The 21,962-nt window shown below is 36.5% G+C and overlaps 2 protein-coding genes and 1 long non-coding RNA gene across 5 annotated transcripts; all 3 read right to left on the reverse strand.

Moving 5' to 3' along the window:
* Positions 1 to 1,267: 1,267 nt before the first annotated feature.
* On the reverse strand, positions 1,268 to 2,998 carry LOC137713556 (glucan endo-1,3-beta-glucosidase, basic isoform-like). The gene is made up of 2 exons (XM_068452867.2): positions 2,859 to 2,998; positions 1,268 to 2,555 (listed from the first exon to the last, which is right to left on the reverse strand). Exons 1-2 carry the CDS (start codon positions 2,956 to 2,958, stop codon positions 1,615 to 1,617), a joined length of 1,041 nt encoding a protein of 346 aa, XP_068308968.2. The 5' UTR covers positions 2,959 to 2,998; the 3' UTR covers positions 1,268 to 1,614.
* Positions 2,999 to 5,865: 2,867 nt separating this feature from the next.
* Positions 5,866 to 7,432, reverse strand: LOC137713571 (glucan endo-1,3-beta-glucosidase, basic isoform-like). Its single transcript, XM_068452883.2, has 2 exons — positions 7,320 to 7,432; positions 5,866 to 7,022 (listed from the first exon to the last, which is right to left on the reverse strand). The coding sequence occupies exons 1-2, from the start codon at positions 7,417 to 7,419 to the stop codon at positions 6,082 to 6,084; spliced, it is 1,041 nt and encodes a 346-aa protein (XP_068308984.2). The 5' UTR covers positions 7,420 to 7,432; the 3' UTR covers positions 5,866 to 6,081.
* A 7,645-nt stretch (positions 7,433 to 15,077) lies between these two features.
* Positions 15,078 to 18,613, reverse strand: LOC148691345 (uncharacterized). Of its 3 annotated transcripts, XR_015955527.1 has the most exons (8): positions 18,399 to 18,613; positions 18,147 to 18,187; positions 16,595 to 16,721; positions 16,293 to 16,335; positions 16,021 to 16,092; positions 15,854 to 15,943; positions 15,663 to 15,778; positions 15,084 to 15,222 (listed from the first exon to the last, which is right to left on the reverse strand). It is a non-coding gene; the product is annotated as an uncharacterized LOC148691345 (long non-coding RNA). The 3 variants fall into 3 exon arrangements; XR_015955528.1 differs by lacking the exons at positions 18,147 to 18,187; positions 18,399 to 18,613 and having other exon boundaries at positions 15,078 to 15,208; positions 16,595 to 17,636; XR_015955526.1 differs by lacking the exons at positions 18,147 to 18,187; positions 18,399 to 18,613 and having other exon boundaries at positions 16,595 to 17,636.
* Positions 18,614 to 21,962: the final 3,349 nt, after the last annotated feature.

Consider the following 21,962-nt stretch of genomic DNA (forward strand, 5'->3'; position numbering starts at 1 on the left):
CAATTCTCACCAAAGACGAATTTGAACCACATTATTGCAAGCCCATTGTGAGACTTAGCCCACTTCCCCATCTCTTAGTGCATATAATATCGTTTATTTATTTATTTATTTTTATGATTTTAAAAAAAGACTTCAAAATTGCAAGTAATTAACCTCTTTAAGTGGAAAGGAGCTAGAAATTTTGGTACTTATTACTTATACAACATGACAAATTTGCATACAAAACATTTGCTGTCTCAGTCTTGGTGGTACCGGCTATGGGACACTCATATCATTCCCTTGGTGAACCCAGACGGCTAGTGCTAGCTGAGATATAAGATATGCAATTAACTAGAGACGGATAATGGAACCTATGGTCATGAAGAGCAACAGATAATCTGCTAAGAATTCTAGGATTATATTAAAACAAAGTACATATAACAAAGTGTTATATATTGTATCCAAAGTCGAATACTGAAATCTAAATGCGCAAAAATATCCAAGTCCAAATTAATAATATATGATTGCTTAGTGTGGAGATCCATTCTTTGACACTATACCTGGGTAGATGAGTTCGAACTACTGTTTGACTTCAAAACAGCAATTTCATCCGCCATCGTGTCTTCAAATTTCTGCTTTCTTTCTTTCACCTTTTGGTTGATTATCTCTTCGAGCATACGTGAATTTGAGCAGGACGAGCCTCTCTCTTTGTCATATACAACACTCTGGCGCACTGCAGTACCATAGGTTCTCCAATATCCATGACAGTCTTCACCTACAATATACGCTATAAATTCTACAAACCATGCGACAGGTTTATATTGCTGTCAAAATTTTTTTTTTATCTGTACGTGACAGTGAATACAACAGTCGCTAATAGTAATTAATTTTACGACAACACTCTCTATTGTCGCAAGTAGTCTTGCTTTTCGACGGTGACTTTGCGTTGTCGCAAGTAATCAACCATTTTAACAGCAGCACAAATGCCATCTCAAAAGGAAGTCCTTTTGCGACAGCAGTGTATCCCATCGCAAGTATTTTTTGGTAAAGAGGTTTTGTCTAGTAGTGTTATTTTCTTTCGGGTTGTGGGAGGCAGTATTTGTAGAACAACCATGGGTTAGACTGGTGCTGCCCTTATGAAAAACTATGGCTATATTTTGCTAGGCATACCGGTTATGATGGCTACGGAAATTGAGACGGAGGAGCTACAATTGTGGAAATTACCTAGCAGCCTTCTATGTTAAAATTTTTGGATAAGAATGGAGAATGTAGTAGACATGGTGTAGTCTTGAGTCCTTGAAAAATTTTCCCTTTTATTTTAGTTATTACCGACATGAAGAAAAGTGTTCCATCTTTTACAAAAGTACAATAACAGAACATAAAAAAACTGAGAAAAAATATAATGTAAACATACATACATACGAAAACCATTTTTCTCTTGGTATATTAACCGTACTCATTTTGTTTATTCAGACTGAGATATTACAAAGCCAGAAATAAATTTGAAGTCCTTCAGGCCTTGAGTCACCTTACATTTTTTATGGGACTGCATTATAACTTTGCAGTTTCTATTTAGTGGGTATAATTGCAAACCACAGCCTCCCTTTATTTTCACAGTAAATTTACTTGCTAATATTAGTTGAAATTGATTGGGTATTTAGGCTGTTTGTTAGGGGAGAATAGCCCCCAATGTTTCTCAAGCTCTGGGGTCTTTCTATTCTCATCAAACATGGCAAAGATGTAAGTTTCAATGGGCTTTCCAGGCTTCCTTGGAGTCCCTCCCTTCACATGTTTAATCAAATTCGAGTTATAAGTCCTCGCATTATCAACTGTTGTTGCCGTCCCACCAGCTGTCGGCCAACCACTCTCCGATATAACAATTTGCAAAGATCCTCCACCGACCTTGTCAAGCGCAGCGTAAACAGCATCCAAAATGGCATCGAAAAGATTACGATAACCACGTTGGCCATCTTGTACTACAACTGACGGAGCTGTGAAAAGAGCATAATCTAGACGAATGTCACGAGGGTTGCCAATATAACTAAAATAAGGATACAAATTAACGAGTAGCGGAGATTTGTTGTCCACCAGGAACCGGACAACAGGATTCAAAATTGGGCTATAGTCACCCTTAAATTCTCCTTTTGATGGAGGAAAGGAATTTCCAAGCACACCGGTGTCTATGGCGGTGGAAACTTTGATTTGGTTTCCAAGACCGGCACTGGAAATCGCATTTTGAATGTTCCGCATGGCCGGGACCAGAAATTGAGCAGACGAGTCCGAGGGCTTGACTTCGTTTCCTACGGCAATGTATTTGAATCTTACATTGGCATAGTTTCTGACATTGTTTTGGACCCATGTATTTGCATTGGCTTGACTTGAAGCAATGTTTTGAAGTTGGTCCTTTGGTATGTCTAATATGAGCTCAATGCCAGAGCCTCTGAGGGCTGCTAGAGCTGCTGGGTTCGGATCATATAGTCGCATTCTTCGGATGTTATTTTTCTTGTAGAGAGCAATAACTTCTGCTGGGGGTGGTAAGTCTCCCAACATTCCATAACATACACCAATTTGGGCGCCTGTAATATATTAAAAAAGAAATTAATGAATTAATTAGATATATTGTCACAAAAACCATCACAATGAATATGGGAAAAGTATATTGCAAGCGGTTCTTTATGCAAAGGTGTTGAGTCCTTGAATGAATGACGACATAGGTTCGAACTCCGTAAGTGGCTAATTTACCTCTCGCTTATAAGTAAAGAAGAATATCATTAGACCGTAGTCCTAAATGACTGTTGCTATTTGAACCTCCTTTATGTGTTTGTGTGCATGTAACATGCATATGCAGTGAGAGAGAGAGAGAGAGAGTACATGTATACCTGTTGTTTCGAAGCTGGCCATCAGCTGCCCAAGAACAAGTATCATGGAAATCACAGAAGGGCCTCTGGCTCTACCAACTGATGAACTTGATTTAGCCATCTTATTTGAAGTGCCTCCGAATGTTGCCTCTTGCTCCTGAATTTATAGAGATAAGAAACAGGTCGGTCTGTGACGTCTGTCTGACTACGAATAGTACTCAAGCACTAAAATCTGTCTGACTACGAATAGTACTCAAGCACTACAATCTGTCTGACTACGAAATAGTACTCAAGCAGTAACTTATACCAAATTATACGGCAACTATTTATTATTTCAAACTTATTGAAACCACATATATATGACGATCTAATTATATTTGTTGTTCATAATATATGACGTTCTAGTTATGAGTAAATTGTTGTCCTCATCCTTGTTTCCTCTCGAGTTTTGCCAAGTCAAGGCTTCCACTACATAATCATCAAGGATTATTCCGGAATCAAGTTTTGAGAAGTCAAGGCCAAGGATTGAAATATCGGCCGATACACCGATATATTGGTTGATATATCAATATTTTCAACTGTCGATACCGATATTGGGGGGTAAGGTCATATCTTCCCCTATATCGACGATATATCCCCGATAAGTGCGATATCTCCAATATTTTGTCGATATTCTTGATATTTCCCGATATCTATAACAAAACCCAAAAAAATTCAAAAGTTTTGAAGCAAATTGAAACCCAAAAGATTTTTTTGAGGTATGTGAGCAGTGATTAGATATGTGTGAAGACTTTTGGCAATATCCAATTCAAAAGATTTTTTGGAGTATCCATTAATTATTACTATAAAGAATCTATGCACAATGAATTGAGGGGACACATGTGTCTTATCTGAAGAGAAAGAAATACACAAATCCAAATATTAAATTTCTGGTCAAATATATCTTTAATACTCACAAGAAAATGATGCACATGTGTCTAAAAATGACTGCATAGACCTTCTTGACATCATAGTCTGAAATATCGATAATATTGACGAAATATCGAGGATATTTCGGTTTTTTCGAATCACGGATACTTCGGAACATATCCATGTACATATCGTACAAATATCGACAATATCGATGTCGATAATTTCGCTCACACTTTAGTAATATTTTGTCAAAATATCGGTGTAATATCGCTAAAATATCGAAAATTTCGATGTAAAGGAAGGGAAAAAAAAAGGAAAAAGAAGAAAAAAAGGGAAAAAAGGGAGGAAAAATCACACTTTAGTAATATTTTGTCAAAATATCGGTGTAATATCGCTAAAATATGATGTAACGTTATTATTCATAATTTAAACCAGGACGAGATGAGAGTGTAGTGGCGGAGTGAAAAATAAGACTATGAGGACACAAATTTGGCAAAGTAGCTTAAGCCAAGCGAATGAACCATTCGTAGTATAATGCATAAAGCGAGCTAATGACAAGTCACCTAGCTTGCTTCCCAAGGAAAACTAGAAAATTAGGTTGAATGTAATGGCAATTAATCTTGAATGAAGCTATGCAGTTTGCAACAATTTGGGTTTAATAACACATTTAGTATTACGGTCTAGTGGTATTCCTCTTCACTTATAAGTGAGAAGTCTTAGGTTTGATTCTCACCAAAGGCGAATTTGAACCATATTATTGCAAGCTTATTGTGAGGCTTAACCTACTTCCCCACCCTCTTAGTGCATATAATATTGTGTTTTTTTTTTTTTTTTCATTTTAAAAAGAGACTTCAAAATTGCAAGTAATTAACCTCTTTAAGTGGAAAAGAGCTAGAAATTTTGATACTTATTACTTATACAACATGACAAATTTGCATACAAAACATTTGCTGTCTCAGTCTTGGTGGTACCGGCTATGGGACACTCATATCATTCCCTTGGTGAACCCAGACGGCTAGTGCTAGCTGAGATATAAGATATGCAATTAACTAGAGACGGATAATGGAACCTATGGTCATGAAGAGCAACAGATAATCTGCTAAGAATTCTAGGATTATATTAAAACAAAGTACATATAACAAAGTGTTATATATTGTATCCAAAGACGAATACTGAAATCTAAATGCGCAAAAATATCCAAGTCCAAATTAATAATATATGATTGCTTAGCGTGGAGATCCATTCTTTGACACTATACCTGGGTAGATGAGTTCGAACTACTGTTTGACTTCAAAACAGCAATTTTATCCGCCATCGTGTCTTCAAATTTCTGCTTTCTCTCTTTCACCTTTTGGTTGATTATCTCTTCGAGCATACGTGAATTTGAGCAGGACGAGCCTCTCTGTTTGTCATATACAACACTCTGGCGCACTGCAGTACCATAGGTTCTCCAATATCCATGACAGTCTTCACCTACAATATACGCTATAAATTCTACAAACCATGCGACAGGTTTATATTGCTGTCAAAATTTTTTTTTGTCTGTACGTGACAGTGAATACAACAGTCGCTAATAGTAATTAATTTTACGACAACACTCTCTATTGTCGCAAGTAGTCTTGCTTTTCGACGGTGACTCTGCGTTGTCGCAAGTAATCAACCATTTTAACAGCAGCACAAATGCCATCTCAAAAGGAAGTCCTTTTGCGACAGCAGTGTATCCCATCGCAAGTATTTGTTGGTAAAGAGGTTTTGTCTAGTAGTGTTATTTTCTTTCGGGTTGTGGGAGGCAGTATTTGTAGAACAACCATGGGTTAGACTGGTACTGCCCTTATGAAAAACTATGGCTATATTTTGCTAGGCATACCGGTTATGATGGCTACGGAAATTGAGACGGAGGAGCTACAATTGTGGAAATTACCTAGCAGCCTTCTATGTTAAAATTTTTGGATAAGAATGGAGAATGTAGTAGACATGGTGTAGTCTTGAGTCCTCGAAAAATTTTCCCTTTTATTTTAGTTATTACCGACATGAAGAAAAGTGTTCCATCTTTTACAAAAGTACAATAACAGAACATAAAAAAACTGAGAAAAAATATAATGTGAACATACATACATACGAAAACCATTTTTCTCTTGGTATATTAACCGTACTCATTTTGTTTATTCAGACTGAGATATTAGAAAGCCAGAAATAAATTTGAAGTCCTCCGGGCCTTGAGTCACCTTACATTTTTTATGGGACTGCATTATAACTTTGCAGTTTTTATTTAGTGGGTATAATTGCAAACCACAGCCTCCCTTTATTTTCACAGTAAATTTACTTGCTAATATTAGTTGAAATTGATTGGGTATTTAGGCTGTTTGTTAGGGGAGAATAGCCCCCAATGTTTCTCAAACTCTGGGGTCTTTCTATTCTCATCAAACATGGCAAAGATGTAAGTTTCAATGGGCTTTCCAGGCTTCCTTGGAGTCCCTCCCTTCACATGTTTAATCAAATTCGAGTTATAAGTCCTCGCATTATCAACTGTTGTTGCCGTCCCACCAGCTGTCGGCCAACCACTCTCCGATATAACAATTTCCAAAGATCCTCCACCGACCTTGTCAAGCGCAGCGTAAACAGCATCCAAAATGGCATCGAAAAGATTACGATAACCACGTTGGCCATCTTGTACTACAACTGACGGAGCCGTGAAAAGAGCATAATCTAGACGAATGTCACGAGGGTTGCGAATATAACTAAAATAAGGATACAAATTAACGAGTAGCGGAGATTTGTTGTCCACCAGGAACCGGACAACAGGATTCAAAATTGGGCTATAGTCACCCTTAAATTCTCCTTTTGATGGAGGAAAGGAATTTCCAAGCACACCGGTGTCTATGGCGGTGGAAACTTTGATTTGGTTTCCAAGACCGGCACTGGAAATCGCATTTTGAATGTTCCGCATGGCCGGGACCAGAAATTGAGCAGACGAGTCCGAGGGCTTGATTTCGTTTCCTACGGCAATGTATTTGAATCTTACATTGGCATAGTTTCTGACATTGTTTTGGACCCATGTATTTGCATTGGCTTGACTTGAAGCAATGTTTTGAAGTTGGTCCTTTGGTATGTCTAATATGAGCTCAATGTCAGAGCCTCTGAGGGCTGCTAGAGCTGCTGGGTTCGGATCATATAGTCGCATTCTTCGGATGTTATTTTGCTTGTAGAGAGCAATAACTTCTGCTGGGGGTGGTAAGTCTCCCAGCATTCCATAACATACACCAATTTGGGCGCCTGTAATATATTAAAAAAGAAATTAATGAATTAATTAGATATATTGTCACAAAAAGCATCACAATGGATATGGGAAAAGTATATTGCAAGCGGTTCTTTATGCAAAGGTGTTGAGTCCTTGAATGACGACATAGGTTCGAACTCCGTAAGTGGCTAATTTACCTCTCGCTTATAAGTAAAGAAGAATATCATTATACCGTAGTATTAAATGACTGTTGCTATTTGAACCTCCTTTATGTGTTTGTGTAACATGCATATGCAGTGAGAGAGAGAGAGAGAGAGAGAGTAAATGTATACCTGTTGTTTCGAAGCTGGCCATCAGCTGCCCAAGAACAAGTATCATGGAAATCACAGAAGGGCCTCTGGCTCTACCAACTGATGAACTTGATTTAGCCATCGTATTTGAAGTGCCTCCGAATGTTGCCTCTTGCTCCTGAATTTATAGAGATAAGAAACAGGTCGGTCTGTGACGTCTGTCTGACTACGAATAGTACTCAAGCACTAAAATCTGTCTGACTAGGAATAGTACTCAAGCAGTAACTTATACCAAATTATACGGCAACTATTTATTATTTCAAACTTATTGAAACCACATATATATGACGATCTAATTATATTTGTTGTTCATAATATATGACGTTCTAGTTATGAGTAAATTGTTGTCCTCATCCTTGTTTCCTCTCGAGTTTTGCCAAGTGAAGGCTTCCACTACAGAATCATCATGGATTATTCCGGAATCAAGTTTTGAGAAGTCAAGGCCAAGGATTGAAATATCGGCCGATACACCGATATATTGGTTGATATATCAATATTTTCAACTGTCGATACCGATACTGGAGGGTAAGGTCATATCTTCCTCTATATAGATGATATATCCCCGATAAGTGCGATATCTCCGATATTTTGTCGATATTCTTGATATTTCCCGATACCTATAACAAAACCCAAAAAAATTCAAAAGTTTTGAAGCAAATTGAAACCGAAAAGATTTTTTTTGAGGTATGTGAGCAGTGATTAGATATGTGTGAATATCGGAACATATCCATGTACATATCGTACAAATATCGACAATATCGACGATAATATCGGAAAATATCGATGTCGATAATTTCGCTCACACTTTAGTAATATTTTGTCAAAATATCGGTGTAATATCGCTAAAATATCGAAAATTTCGATGTAAAGGAAGGAAAAAAAAAAAGGAAAAAGAAGAAAAAAGGGAAAAAAAGGAGGAAGAAAAAAAACACAAAGGGTATTTGAATCCCTCCCATTTTACTCCTCCAACACCTTAACCACGATATATCACTTATGTTTTAGTGATAATGTGCGAAAATATTTATATTTATATGAGTGGCATGTTAACAATTACATGCAAAACTATTTAATTTGGGGATTTATCATTTGATGAATACTCTTCACAATAAACTTACTCTACACATAGAGATGATGAAGATAGTGAAAATTTTGAACCTCATAGGAACTTTATGTGGTAGTAAATCACTCATGTATCTTACCATGCAATGTATAAAGTGTAAAATATTGTAGTAAATCATTATATATAAATGATTATGGTGTGTTTAATCTTTTTTTCATTATTTACTACATATTTTCTACACTCACAGTGTTTGCTAGCTCGCTGTATAATCAACTTAAATCAGTTAAATCCATCATGTAATGCATTTCCTTCTAATTTTTTTTTTTTGATAAACTAATAGATAATTGACTAAATAAACATTCTCCAAAGTTTCAATAAAAATTTCCAAGTTTTTCTTACAATTTCCGTGGTTTTTATTCAATTTTTATCAATATCGATAATATCCCGATATTTCCTTCGAAATTTCCATGTTTTTGGATTACCGATATTTCTGATATCATCGATATTTTATACCATGCTTGACATTGCAGGGCAACCATCTGATGATGATAATAATCCAATTCAACAAAGGATTATGACAGCTCACTTGGATGAACAAGGCAACCCTGATGCCATTATAGCACAACATGCTGCCCAAGAAGGAGTTGATGTTGATAGAGTCATATCCGAAGATGTTAGGAATGGAGATACTTCATCATTTGAAAGGGATATGCTTGGCACTCGGCAATGTCAAAGACGTCCCTTGAGAGACGATGCCAGTACTAGTAGAAAGGAAAGTTCATCTAATTCGTCAGATAATGATGAAGGAAGTAATGCTGGATCAGGAGGTAATGAAGAAAGAAGACAATATAGCCCATTTACCATTGAGGCTGACTTTACTCATGCCACCCAAGATGAGGATCATGGATGTAGAGAAGCTGGACCAGGCATTGGCGCAATTAGGGGTGGAAAAAATTCCCGAAAATCCCAAACCGAACCGAAAAAATCCCGATCCCAAACAAAAAATTTCCCAAACCGAAATTCCTGAATTTTTCGATATGCTATCCCGAACCGATCCCGAAATTTAGGTACGGGATTCGGGATTGGCTTCTCAATATTTTGGGAATCCCATACCAAACCAAAAATATATATTATTAATTATTATATATGTATATTTATACATATATATTATTCTTTTATAATTGATGCTAGTAGTTTCTAATTCATGCTCTACCTACAACTTGCATATTTTTCATGTTCTGTTTGATATCATTTTGTTATTGCTTGTTGTCATGGCTGATGATTTCAGAAGGCTTGATTTTTTCTCTATCAACAGATTGCCAAAAGGGTTTAATTAATTTGAATTTTGACTCTGATAAAAATAGTCAGGCATGCTAGTGTTCGATTAAATGGTAGTGTGAATGAAATGACATTCCTAGTTCATGAATGTGTTCTTGAATTATATATTTGAAGAATAAATCATAATTTCACATTTTAATTTGGGATTCCCGATTTGTCTCGAAATCCCGAAACTATTTCGGGATTCCCAAAATTTGGGATTCCCAAAAATTTGGTTTGGGATTGGTATTCAAGTTCCCGTCCCAAAAATTTTCGGTTTGAGATTTAGGATACTAGTTTCGGTTCGGTATCCCATACCGAACCACCCCTAGGCGCAATTGGGAAGCAATACTCGGGGAAAAAAAGCCAACCAATCAATCCATCTGAAGATGACATGGCGATCAGTTTTGGATCTATGAGCATATGAACTAGACCTAGTATTAACTCAAATGAATCTTATGATGGCTATGGGTATGTCATGTCTAATTAGAGTGGAACTAGTTATGGAGCTCAAGATGATGAAACAGACTATAGACCTACTAGTTGGGTTAATCCTAACTATCCCATGTATGGGAGGACAGTAGGGAGCTCAAGAGAGACATATGTGCACCATGTTCAAACATGGCTTACAAACTGCTCGGGTTACATGACTTGGTATGACTATTGTATGAATCTAGATGGTTGTTCCTCATTGTTTGAACCTCATAGGAGCTCTTCATTGATGTAGCTGGACATTTATCTAAATTGTAATCTAATGTTTAAATAAACTATGGATTTATGCATGGTTTATTCATTCTAATAAACATTTTATTAGAAAACTTTTCGTTAACGCGCATTACATACCACTTATATTTCATCATATGTATATCTTATTATTAGTAAATTTTGAGTTTTATTTGTTCAATACATTCATTGATAATGTACATAACATCTAAGAAAGTTTTAGACCAAAATTATGTGTTTCAATGCCTATATCTGTCATTTTTGTTGATTTTTTCCCAATACCTAAAACGATAACGATATATCCCCCGAAATATCAGTAAATTGGAGGCCCGATATTATCTGCACGACCGATATTTTAATCCTTGGTCAAGGCTTCCACTTCAAAGATTTAAAATCTAATTCTAGTATGCAACAAGGTTTTAAAATCTAATTCCAGTATGCAACAAGATTTTAAAAGATCTTACGAAAATATCGACATTTCAATTTTACAGATATATCGATTGATATTTTGAGACCGACATAAATTTTGTGAATATTTTTTTATATACAATATAAGATAATCTATATAAAATTTACGTAAGATGTATGTTATTAAGGTTCCAATCCATGTTATGAATTAAGGCTTCAGCCTATATTATGTACAGTATATATGAGATGTTAGCATATTTGAACACATTTTATATATACTAGTTAACCACCATTTTTGGTCTGGGTAAGCAAAAACGATGCTGGATGATACGGTGTGACATCCCATATCGTCTAGGGGAGTGATCCTTATATGTATATTCCCATCCCTACCTAGCACAAGGCCTTTTGGGAGCTCACTGGCTTCGGGTTCCGTAGGAACTCCGAAGTTAAGCGAGAAGGGGGCTAGAGCAATCCCAAGATGGGTAACCCATCAGGAAGTTCTCATGTGAGTTCCCAGAAACAAAACCGTGAGGGCATGGTTGGGGCCTAAAGCGGACAATATTGTGCTACGATGGAGTCGAGCCTGGGAAGTGGTCCCGCCCGGGTCGGATCCAAGTGACGAAGCCATAAAGTGTGATAGTGTATAAAATGTGAATAAATTTGAACCTAAAAGTGTCTAAATACCAGAGTGCGCTACAAGTGGGAGCGAACCCATTTCACACGCGATGCCAGAGCATAAGTAAAGTACAGTACTGTGGGTAAGAATCATACCCTTAAAAGTAGCCACCAATACTAAGATTAGCCATATATCCTCGTTGATACAAACTCAGTAGTTAAAACCTGAAGGGGGTACAAAACAGAAAATGTGAGTAAGCAGTAAAACCAAGCTTCCCAAAACTATTACCTTTCTAACAGTAATAACCCCTCACTGTAATTCCCTGATCGTTTTCTATAAGACAGTATTACACACACACACACACATATATAGGGTGGATTGTGACATCCTACATCACCCAGGGGAGTGATCCTTATATGTATATTCCCATCCCTACCTAGCACGAGGTATTTTGGGAGCTCACTGGCTTCGGGTTTCATAGGAACTCCGAAGTTAAGCGAGAAGGGGGCTAGAGCAATCCCATGATGGGTGACCCACTGGGAAGTTGCTCGTGAGTTCCCAAAAAACAAAACTGTGAGGGAATGGTAAGCCCAAAGCGGACAATATTGTGCTACGGTGGTGGAGCGGGCCCGGAAAGTGATCCGCCCCGGGTCGGGATATGACATACGGCAAGTCTTTTAATACAAGCAATATTACTACTTTAATTTACATTAGGGATAGAGGAAAATTTTGAATCAGAAAAGTGGTGGGTATGGTTGTAAATCGGTTCGAAACAGTTCGAGCTCGAATCAAGTTCGGTCCGTGTTTGGCTCATCGAAGATGAACTCGTGAAAGAACCAAGCCACGTTAATCCGGCTCGATTAAGAAACAAGTCAAGCTTGAACATTAGTATGTTTGGCTCGTAAAGTTTGTGAACATATCAAATTTTTCTACAAAACAACTCTAAGTAAGCTTGAGCTCGGCTCGGTCATTTAACTAAGACATGGACTCAACTCTTGTCCAACACATAGTTGAAGGCACAAATCCAACTAATTGAATTAGCAAAAAAAAAAAAAAAAAAAGGGGATATTTTTATGCTTTTTTTTTTTTTTACCATATAAAAGGATTAGTTAGTAGCCTTTTTCTATCAATAGAGATGGTAAAAATGTAATGCTAGGGAAATTAAATTTGTAGATAAGATTTGTAAATTAAAGGATGTGTTACTAATAGAAAATGAACACGTTTATCAATGCTTAAATAATAATCAATCATCAACTTTTATGTCATTTAGTTTACAAATTTTGTATTGCTTTGTTTAATTATGCTTAATATATTTTATTTTTCACATGCATTGGTTAGTTGCAAAAGAAAAAAAAAACTTTACAACCAAACCAAATTATGTTATAAGAAATAGTTCGAAAATGCTGATGCTCGGTATCAGGCTCAAGATTTATAAACTTGGCTTTGTATAAAAAGCAAGCCAAATCTAACTAAAGTTCGGAAAAAACTAAAAAGGCCAAGCTTGAGCACTGTGACATACAGTTCATCTCGGCTCAGTAACAGTCCTAGTAGTGGGTTTACCATAATCACCAGGATAATCATCACTTGCTGGATGATGCCATTTTAAACGGGAAGAGATCTTCTCCATATCTTTTTCATCAAATCCACCAAATCAAGTGATTTTGATCTTTGAAATTTGATCCAACTGCTAAAAACAAGGGCTGCCTTTAAAAGTTATAATAATTTTAGTCGTTGGATCAAATTTTAAGAGTCCATATCACTTGATTTGGTGGCTTTGGAGATCTGGAGAGGATCTCTTCCCATTTTAAACATAATACAAAGTTAACATAAAAATAAAAAAAAATCATTAAAATAAAAAAAATGATATTATTGACTTTGTCTCTTAATGAGTTGACGTCCTTCTGGGGACATTACAATATGTACGAATTCTATAAGGACCTTGTAATTTAAATTGCTAAGAGAGGCATTCCTACACTCGAGATATTGTGTTTAAACTTCGGTTTAATAATATTCTTTTTTATTTATAAGTGAGAGGTTTTAAGTTCGATTATCGTCAAATACAAATTTAAACCATATTATTACTAACTTATTGTGAGATTAAACCATCACCATCTCCTCCTTCTCCTCTTTAGTGATATAATATAGTTTGTTAAAGGATATTATTGGAGACTAGATAGATGGGTGAGGACCATTCTAGTGTGCGCAAAAACGCTTGACTTCCATGGTTCAGGATCGATGCCAAAAAGCATTAATGAAAAAATTGATGGTGCCGGCTGTATTGTGCTTATCCTTCAAAATTATATGTGGAAAAATGAGACTCGTCTTTGGCACTAGCTAGTTAATTTGTGGATAAACTTGTGAAACTCATGACAGCGTTATGTGGAAAATAAAGACTCAGACGAATCAAAGTTGGGTGCATTCATAGGACTTTGACCTTTCTTAGTCTCTAAACTAACATTTAATGATGTAAATACAGACACTAGTACAAAAAATACTTTGGGTGACGTAGGTCCTTCGTCGCGCAAAGTCAAAAAAACGTCGCGCAAAAATTTGCGTGACGAACCTTCGTCACGCGACGTGCGTCGCGCCACACCTGTGAAAGAAGGTTTTGCGTGACGAAGAAGTTACATGCGTCGCGCAAAGGGTCTTTGCGTGACGTAGTACCATGCGTCACCAAAATGGGTTTGCGTGACCTTGGTGTGCGTCACGCAAAGTGGGTTGGCGTGACCTAGGTTTGCGTCACGCAAAGTGGGTGTGGGTTGGCGTGACCAAGGTCTGCGTCACGCAAAGTGGGTTGGCATCACTCAAAGACACTTTGCGTGACGCATAACTACGTCACGCAAACCCACTTTGCGTGACCTATGGAACTTTTTCGTCGTGCAAACTTTTTATGTTTTTATTTTTTTGACAAAAATATTTTTGATTTATTAATATTTTTTATTTAATTTTTAATAAATATTGTAATTCAATTCTAAACAATAAACAATAAACCAAGAAAAAAATTTAATTATAAACCATATAAAAATGTGCATACAAGATGTCTAAACAAAAAAAGAAAAAACTACAAGTAGTGTTCTAGGTTTGAAAACTACTGGGTATCGGGTAGGTGAGGTGGCTGGGAGGTCGAAGGTGGAGTAAGATCAGGTGCTGGCAGCTGGATTTGGAGACCGGACACCGCTAAGGCCTGTATAATCATACTCATCTGGGCCCTCATCTGCTCGTTCTCAGCCTTTATATGCTCGCTCTGGGCCCTCATCTGCTCACTTTGGGCCTTTATCTGCTCGTCCTGGGCTGCAAGCTGACCTTTTAGGGTTGTCACTTCCTCCTTCAGGGCGTTGACCTCTCCTGTGGTCGAATTGGAAGAAGAGGCACCCGTCTCACGAACCCGCACCTTCCCCATACCCCGAACAACCTTGCCATGACGACGATCGTACTTTTGATCCAGGACCGCAGTCATGATCTGAAAACCTACAGCCTCGGGTAAAGTGACGTCCTCCATCGGGGTTTCCGAGGGAAGTTGCGATGTTGCTTCTTGGAGAACAGCATCACCCTTTTCCACCATAGTAGCCTGTAATAATAAAGAAAAAAAACATATAATGGTTAATAATAAAATATAAATAACAAACAGCCAATTTCCGCACCATTTTTCTATAGCTTCATAGTTGGCATCGTCTGAGCTAATAAGAAATCTCTCCACTTCTTTGAGATAGTTTCGAGTAATCTGTGGTTCCCATGAGACACCTTTGCCTAACATCTCAATGCTAAATCATCAGGAAATCCAGGAATAAGACATTGGTGCAAAAATTCTCTATATTCCAAAAGATTGTTAAATAAAATCAACCAAATACTCGAGACCAAAAAAGAGAAAAACTACATGCGTATAGAGCTATAGATAAGATAGAGGTCAGTTCTTCACGAAACCAACATTGCATTTTACCAAAAAAAATAAAAATAAAAAAAATAAAACCCAACAAAATAAAAGATGAGTATATGCAGTGGCAGTCATATAAGAGTTCATTCATCAGCTGAAATTTGTTACTTCAGATTGGCCCGTTCATCATTTCTATAAAATTTATATTATGGCATTCCCACTTAGCAAAACTAACATGTTAGCATTAATAAACTGAAAAGCTATATCATTGTAACCCGAGTCAACTTATCCAATCAAAAAAGTAGTGTAATATCTTTAGTAGAACATAACCTGGTCTATCCAGCAAGTTTTGTGCGAAACTCATTGAAATTCCTTATCATTGAGGTAAACTTGGAGCTCATTTTCTGCACATTGATGAAGCCGTTCCAACCCAGACTCAACTTCACCTGCAGAAACACAAATTAATTAGGACAAAGCAACACGATGCATTGTCTCTCTTCAAGCTTGAGAAAATGACATACCTTGCAAGTACTCAAAGAACTTGGCATGTTCATGCTCCGGCAAATAATATCAATTAGCATATGTCCATGTTAGTACTCGCCTATATTCAACTATTTGAAAATAAAGAAAATTTAATAAGAAAAAGCAATAGACTCTTGGTAGAAAAGTGTGGTCATTTGTGGTGTACCTGTAGTCAGGCCTCTGTAATGAACTTCAACTGTGACTCAGGTTGGCACTACATATCGCTCTGCTTCTCAAGCTACAATAACAACATCGATGGTATACATAACTCAAAAAAATGAAAAATAGTAGAAACTGAAGGAGAAAATTGTACATATAGAAAATACATTGCACTAAGCATAAACCCAGGAACACAAACCACACAAATGACATTCACATTCATCAGCTATACCAAAATCACTAACCAAGAATGACATGACAGTAAAATGTTTTACTTACGTGCATAGTGCATCTGCAAGTCTGCAAGTGCTTTTCACCGGGACTGCAGTGCAGTGAAGGGAAAGGAAAAAAAAATTACTCTAACATGAATTATTTTATAAATACCATAGATTGTCATGAAGAACATGTATTTTGAAATTATAGATATGATTTATACCCCAAAAAGTAGATAATAGAAACTGCTAAAGCATCAATTGAAAAAATAAAAAGAAGATTCATGCACATCGAGCCTATGATAAATGTCAATTAATTGACATTAAGTCAAAGAAAGCATCTACTAAAGCATAATTAACCCAACCTACTTTAATCCATGAAATCAATTCAGTTATCCCTTCCTATTCTGATAACTGTCCGAACCATGAATGAGATACAATTGGATCATCATCCAAGAACCGATACAGGTGGTTCCCATCCTCAAATAGAATTTTCCTGGTGCAACATAAAAGCACTGTTGAAAACAACGAAAGAATACATGTCAACAATGGCGTAATATATGTGAAGCAAGTTGGTTTGACATGAAAACAAAAATTGTAATTGTCCACATATTTCACGCCTTCATTGTATAAGAAAAATGTCAGTCCAACCACTTGTAGATCAAATGTAATTTTGATTGAGTATTATTCTTTCCACCCAGAATTTCCTAACAATAAAACAAAGTGAATGAGAATATAAAGACACTTCCAAGGCAAACTTCAATGGCTCAGTGAAGAACATTATGCAAAATAGAGTTTGCATGCAAACTTTCTCCAAATTCAATAGCCTGCATCGTAACAGAAATCGAAAGGTAAAAGGGAAGAGTTAATAAGAATAAGATTAGCTAGCAATCTGTTTTGCATATATAGTAGATACAACATACTTGATGAAATCATTTCTTGCATATGAAATACAACATTGTCATTTAACTGCATACACAGTGCAAAAACCTCTCCATTTGCTTTTAAGACAGGCATCCCAAGAAGTTCAAGTAGTTCCTATAAAACCACCTTTAGTAAATAACTGATAAGCACTCATAATGCCTCACCAACAAACCAAAAGGTATCTATGTTGAACACATGTTGCCAAAAAAATGATTAAAGTATGTATAAGCATGGATACTCAGTCGACTACTAAATCATGAGCAAACGAAAGGTCTGCAATTAGGTACAAAAGAATCCATTGCACCAAAATGCCAAAATAATACTAAAAAAATACAAACCACAGTTTTTAAATTGATAACAAAATCGTAACATCAGAAAGAACCGACCATGCATTCTTGAATATACTTTGTAAATGTCTTGTTCCTCGCAACTGAAACACCATTTTCAGCCACATGCAAACTAGCTGAATCAATACCAGAGAAACGAAAAAACCTTTCAATACTCACCTGCGAATTCAGAGGCGACGGAGTTCCGTTAGCCATAAAGATCATAAATGCACCAAATAGAATAAACACTCAACAATAATTAAGCTTACTCTCAATTCAAAGCCTTAATCTTTTATCTAAGCTAAGCAACAACACAAAGAACAAAAAATAAAAAAGGCATTGTAAAAAACAATAGAAAAATTACTGAGAGTAACGTAATTTATACCAATAAACTACCATTCAATTTCAATTTTGAAGTAACCCCACCACATTCCCCAAAGACTAAACCAAAACACAACAAACTCACCCCAAATTTTCCATTTTATTCCCTATCTTTCAATCAATCAAACATACCCTCAAAGATTATATAAACAAACTAAAATCCTAATTCCAAAACAAACCCCTGTTTTAAAAATTTCTCATCTTTCTTCATAAAGCAATCAGCAAATGCAAGCGCATAAACAAATTACTGAACCTTGGGGAAGAGACAGATGGTACGGAACACGGATAACCTGAGGTGGGGACTTCGTGCACGATCCTTGGCTGTTTCGTGCTGTACGATAAAAAAAAAGGAGAGCAAAACGGAAACCGAAAACAGAAGCTCACTTCGCATCAGCTTTTTAGGAAGCAGCAGCTTTAGATTTACCCCTATTCAGCTAAACCGCAAAAACCTATGAGAATCGTTCAAAAACGAAAAAAAAACCCGATATATATATAGAAAAAGGAAGTCAGATTTGGGGAAAAATAGAGATGAAAAAAAATACCAGGAGAAGGAGAGGATGAGACGCTGGAGGAGAAGATGACATCCAACGGAGCAGCAACTTGAACGGAGCTAAAGCGAGTGCAGATTCTGATGAGGGATGTTTTGATGATGCAGGGATTTCGAGGACACTGGATTACCTTGGAATTTCTCCGTTTGTGACTAAGAACACTCGAGAACAACGTTTTAGTTTTCTGAGAAAGAAAACTCCAGAGAAGCAGAGGAACCGAGAGGAAAAGAGGAAAAACTTGGAAAAATTGAAAAAAAGCGCCTATTTTTCGCTAGGGAGCGCCAAAATTATCAATTCGCGTGACGTAGGTATACAATTCGACGTCACGCAAGGTGGTTTTGCGCGACGATTAAAGCGTCGCGCAAGGTTTTTTTTTTTTTTTTTTTAAAGTATTAAAAAAATTACCAAAAATGTGACTTTACTCCTTTCAAGTTCAATTTTTATTTCACATAAACCCCACAATAATATATTATTAAAAAAAACCCATAATAATTTTTTTTACATATTTATCATTCAATTTCTTAACTGTTATAAGTACAAAATAAATAAATTAAAATCTACTTACTAAATACATATACCATTGCACTTGATGGGAAACACATTGTACGAAACTAGTTTCAACGATCCAACCGTCAAACTTGTTTGTATATGCTTCGAGATCGCATACGCCAAAAATAGGAAAAACAAAACATTTAGAGATCAAGTAACGCGACAAAACTTTTCGACGGTTATAAATGAAAAATAACGATTTAACGGTAGTTTTAACTCCGATTTTGATGATTTTTTACAGCTACACTCCTTGACCCTATATGAATACAATGAACTAATTCGATTGTCAATTTAAAGTATTTACACAAGTGGATACCACAAAATCTTATGTTATACTTAATGAAAGTATTAATAAACTCTAAGTGTTAGTAAATCTACCATTTTGATGGGAAACACATTGTACGAAACTAGTTTCAACGATCCAACCGTTAACCTTGTTTGTATATGCTTCGAGATCGCATACGCCAAAAATAGGAAAAAAAAAACATATAGAGATCAAGTAACGCGACAAACACTTTTCGACGATTATAAATGAAAAATAACGATTTAACGGTAGTTTTAACTCCGATTTTGATGATTTTTTACAGCTACACTCCTTGACCCTATATGAATCCAATGAACTCATTCGATCGTCAATTTAAAGTATTTACACAAGTGGATACCACAAAATCTTATGTTATACTTAATGAAAGTATTAATAAATCAACCATTTTGATGGGAAACACATTGTACGAAACTAGTTTCAACGATCCAATGGTCAAACTTGTTTGCATATGCTTCGAGATTGCATACACCAAAAATAGGAAAAAAAAAACATTTAGAGATCAAGTAACGCGACAAACACTTTTCGACGGTTATAAATGAAAAATAACGATTTAACGGTAGTTTTAACTCCGATTTTGATGATTTTTTACAGCTACACTCCTTGACCCTATATGAATCCAATGAACTCATTCGATCGTCAATTTAAAGTATTTACACAAGTGGATACCACAAAATCTTATGTTATACTTAATGAAAGTATAAATAAATCAACCATTTTGATGGGAAACACATTGTACGAAACTAGTTTCAACGATCCAACCGTCAAACTTGTTTGCATATGCTTCGAGATCGCATACGCCAAAAATAGGAAAAAAAAAACATTTAGAGATCAAGTAACGCGACAAACACTTTTCGACGGTTATAAATGAAAAATAATGATTTAACGGTAGTTTTAACTTCGATTTTGATGATTTTTTACAGCTACACTCCTTGACCCTATATGAATCCAATGAACTCATTCGATCGTCAATTTAAAGTATTTACACAAGTGGATACCACACAATCTTATGTTATACTTAATGAAAGTATTAATAAATCAACCATTTTGATAGGAAACAGATTGTACGAAACTAGTTTCAACGATCCAACCGTCAAAATTGTTTGCATATGCTTCGAGATCGTATACGCCAAAAATAGGAAAAAAAAAACATTTAAAGATCAAGTAACGCGACAAACACTTTTCGACGGTTATAAATGAAAAATAACGATTTAACGGTAGTTTTAACTCCGATTTTGATGATTTTTTACAGCTACACTCCTTGACCCTATATGAATCCAATGAACTCATTCGATCGTCAATTTAAAGTATTTACACAAGTGGATACCATAAAATCTTATGTTATACTTAATGAAAGTATTAATAAATCAACCATTTTGATGGGAAACACATTGTACGAAACTAGTTTCAACGATCCAACCGTCAAACTTGTTTGCATATGCTTCGAGATCGCATACGCTAAAAATAGGAAAAAAAAACATTTAGAGATCAAGTAACGCGACAAACACTTTTCGACGGTTATAAATGAAAAATAACGATTTAACGGAGAAAAATAACGATCCAACCGTCATAGCCATTGTTTATCTACATAAGTATAGCATATGCTCACAAAAATCAACCTGCTCATTATTGAACTAAAACCTATTGTCTTAGCATTGAGAAAAAAGTCAATTAGTTTGCAGTTTCTACCACCCAAACTGATGAAGTAAAGGAGAAAAAAGTCGTTGACTTTGCGTGACGCATACGGCGTCGCGCAAAACATCTTTGCGTGACGCAGGGCTACATGAGTCGCGCAAAACTGTTTTGCGTGACGCGACATACGCCACGCAAAGATGTTTTGCGCGACGTAAGTGCACATGCGTCGCGCAAAGCTGTTTTGCGCGACTCATGTAGCCCTGCGTCACGCAAAGTCAACAGAAAAAGCGGTAAAACTCACTTGGTTTAGCGCCAAAAACTTGCAGCACTTTGCGCGACGAAGATTGGCGTCGCGCAATACCGTTTTGCGCGACGTAAGTGCACTTACGTCGCGCAAAACTGTATTGCGCGACGCCAATCTTCGTCGCGCAAAGTGCTGTCGCGCAAAGGCCATTTGCGCGACGTTTTTTGTTTAGCGTCACGCAAACATACTTTGCGCGACGCATTTAGCTGCGTCGCGCAAGTGTTCGTCGCGCAAACATGTTTTTGTACTAGTGAGAATTGGGATATTGAGAGATTTTAAATTTTCTTTTACAAACTCGTATATTTAATTTGGATTTAAGTGATTGCCTGAAAGTTAGGTGTATTCAATTAGGATTTTAAAGAAGTTTGTTGTCATGCCCCGATCTCGATGTACGTCCAAGATCGACACGTGACGTCACCAAGTACCTGTATCTCAACATACCCCACCTCCGGGATATGGTAAATCACAACTCGAGAATTGAATCACATAGTAATTTTTCGTATACTTTATGGCTGCATCTAACCTCCTCGTTAGACTGCCTACGTACACTACTAGAAATTTGGCTATAATCCACCCTTTTCATTGGTGGCTATTGTCAAGTGTTGCCACTCACATTGGTGGCAAACCTCTATGGCCACCAAGCACCCACTAAACTAGAGAGTGTGGCCTATGTAGAGGACTCTATTGTAACAATGGCTACCAATATTGCATTGGTGCCTTTCCTGCAGTGCCTCCCTAATTCACATTG

This window comes from Pyrus communis, chromosome 14, assembly GCF_041283825.1.
Source record: "Pyrus communis isolate YQ-2024b chromosome 14, ASM4128382v1, whole genome shotgun sequence".
NCBI lineage: Eukaryota > Viridiplantae > Streptophyta > Magnoliopsida > Rosales > Rosaceae > Pyrus > Pyrus communis.

Excerpts from the sequence above, each read along its gene's own strand:
- LOC137713556 (XM_068452867.2), bottom strand. The coding sequence starts at position 2,958 with ATGGCTAAATCAAGTTCATCAGTTGGTAGAGCCAGAGGCCCTTCTGTG. Across the intron at positions 2,556-2,858 it reads GGCCAGCTTCGAAACAACAG|GCGCCCAAATTGGTGTATGT; the intron begins GTATACATGTAC and ends AATATATTACAG.
- LOC137713571 (XM_068452883.2), bottom strand. The coding sequence starts at position 7,419 with ATGGCTAAATCAAGTTCATCAGTTGGTAGAGCCAGAGGCCCTTCTGTG. Across the intron at positions 7,023-7,319 it reads GGCCAGCTTCGAAACAACAG|GCGCCCAAATTGGTGTATGT; the intron begins GTATACATTTAC and ends AATATATTACAG.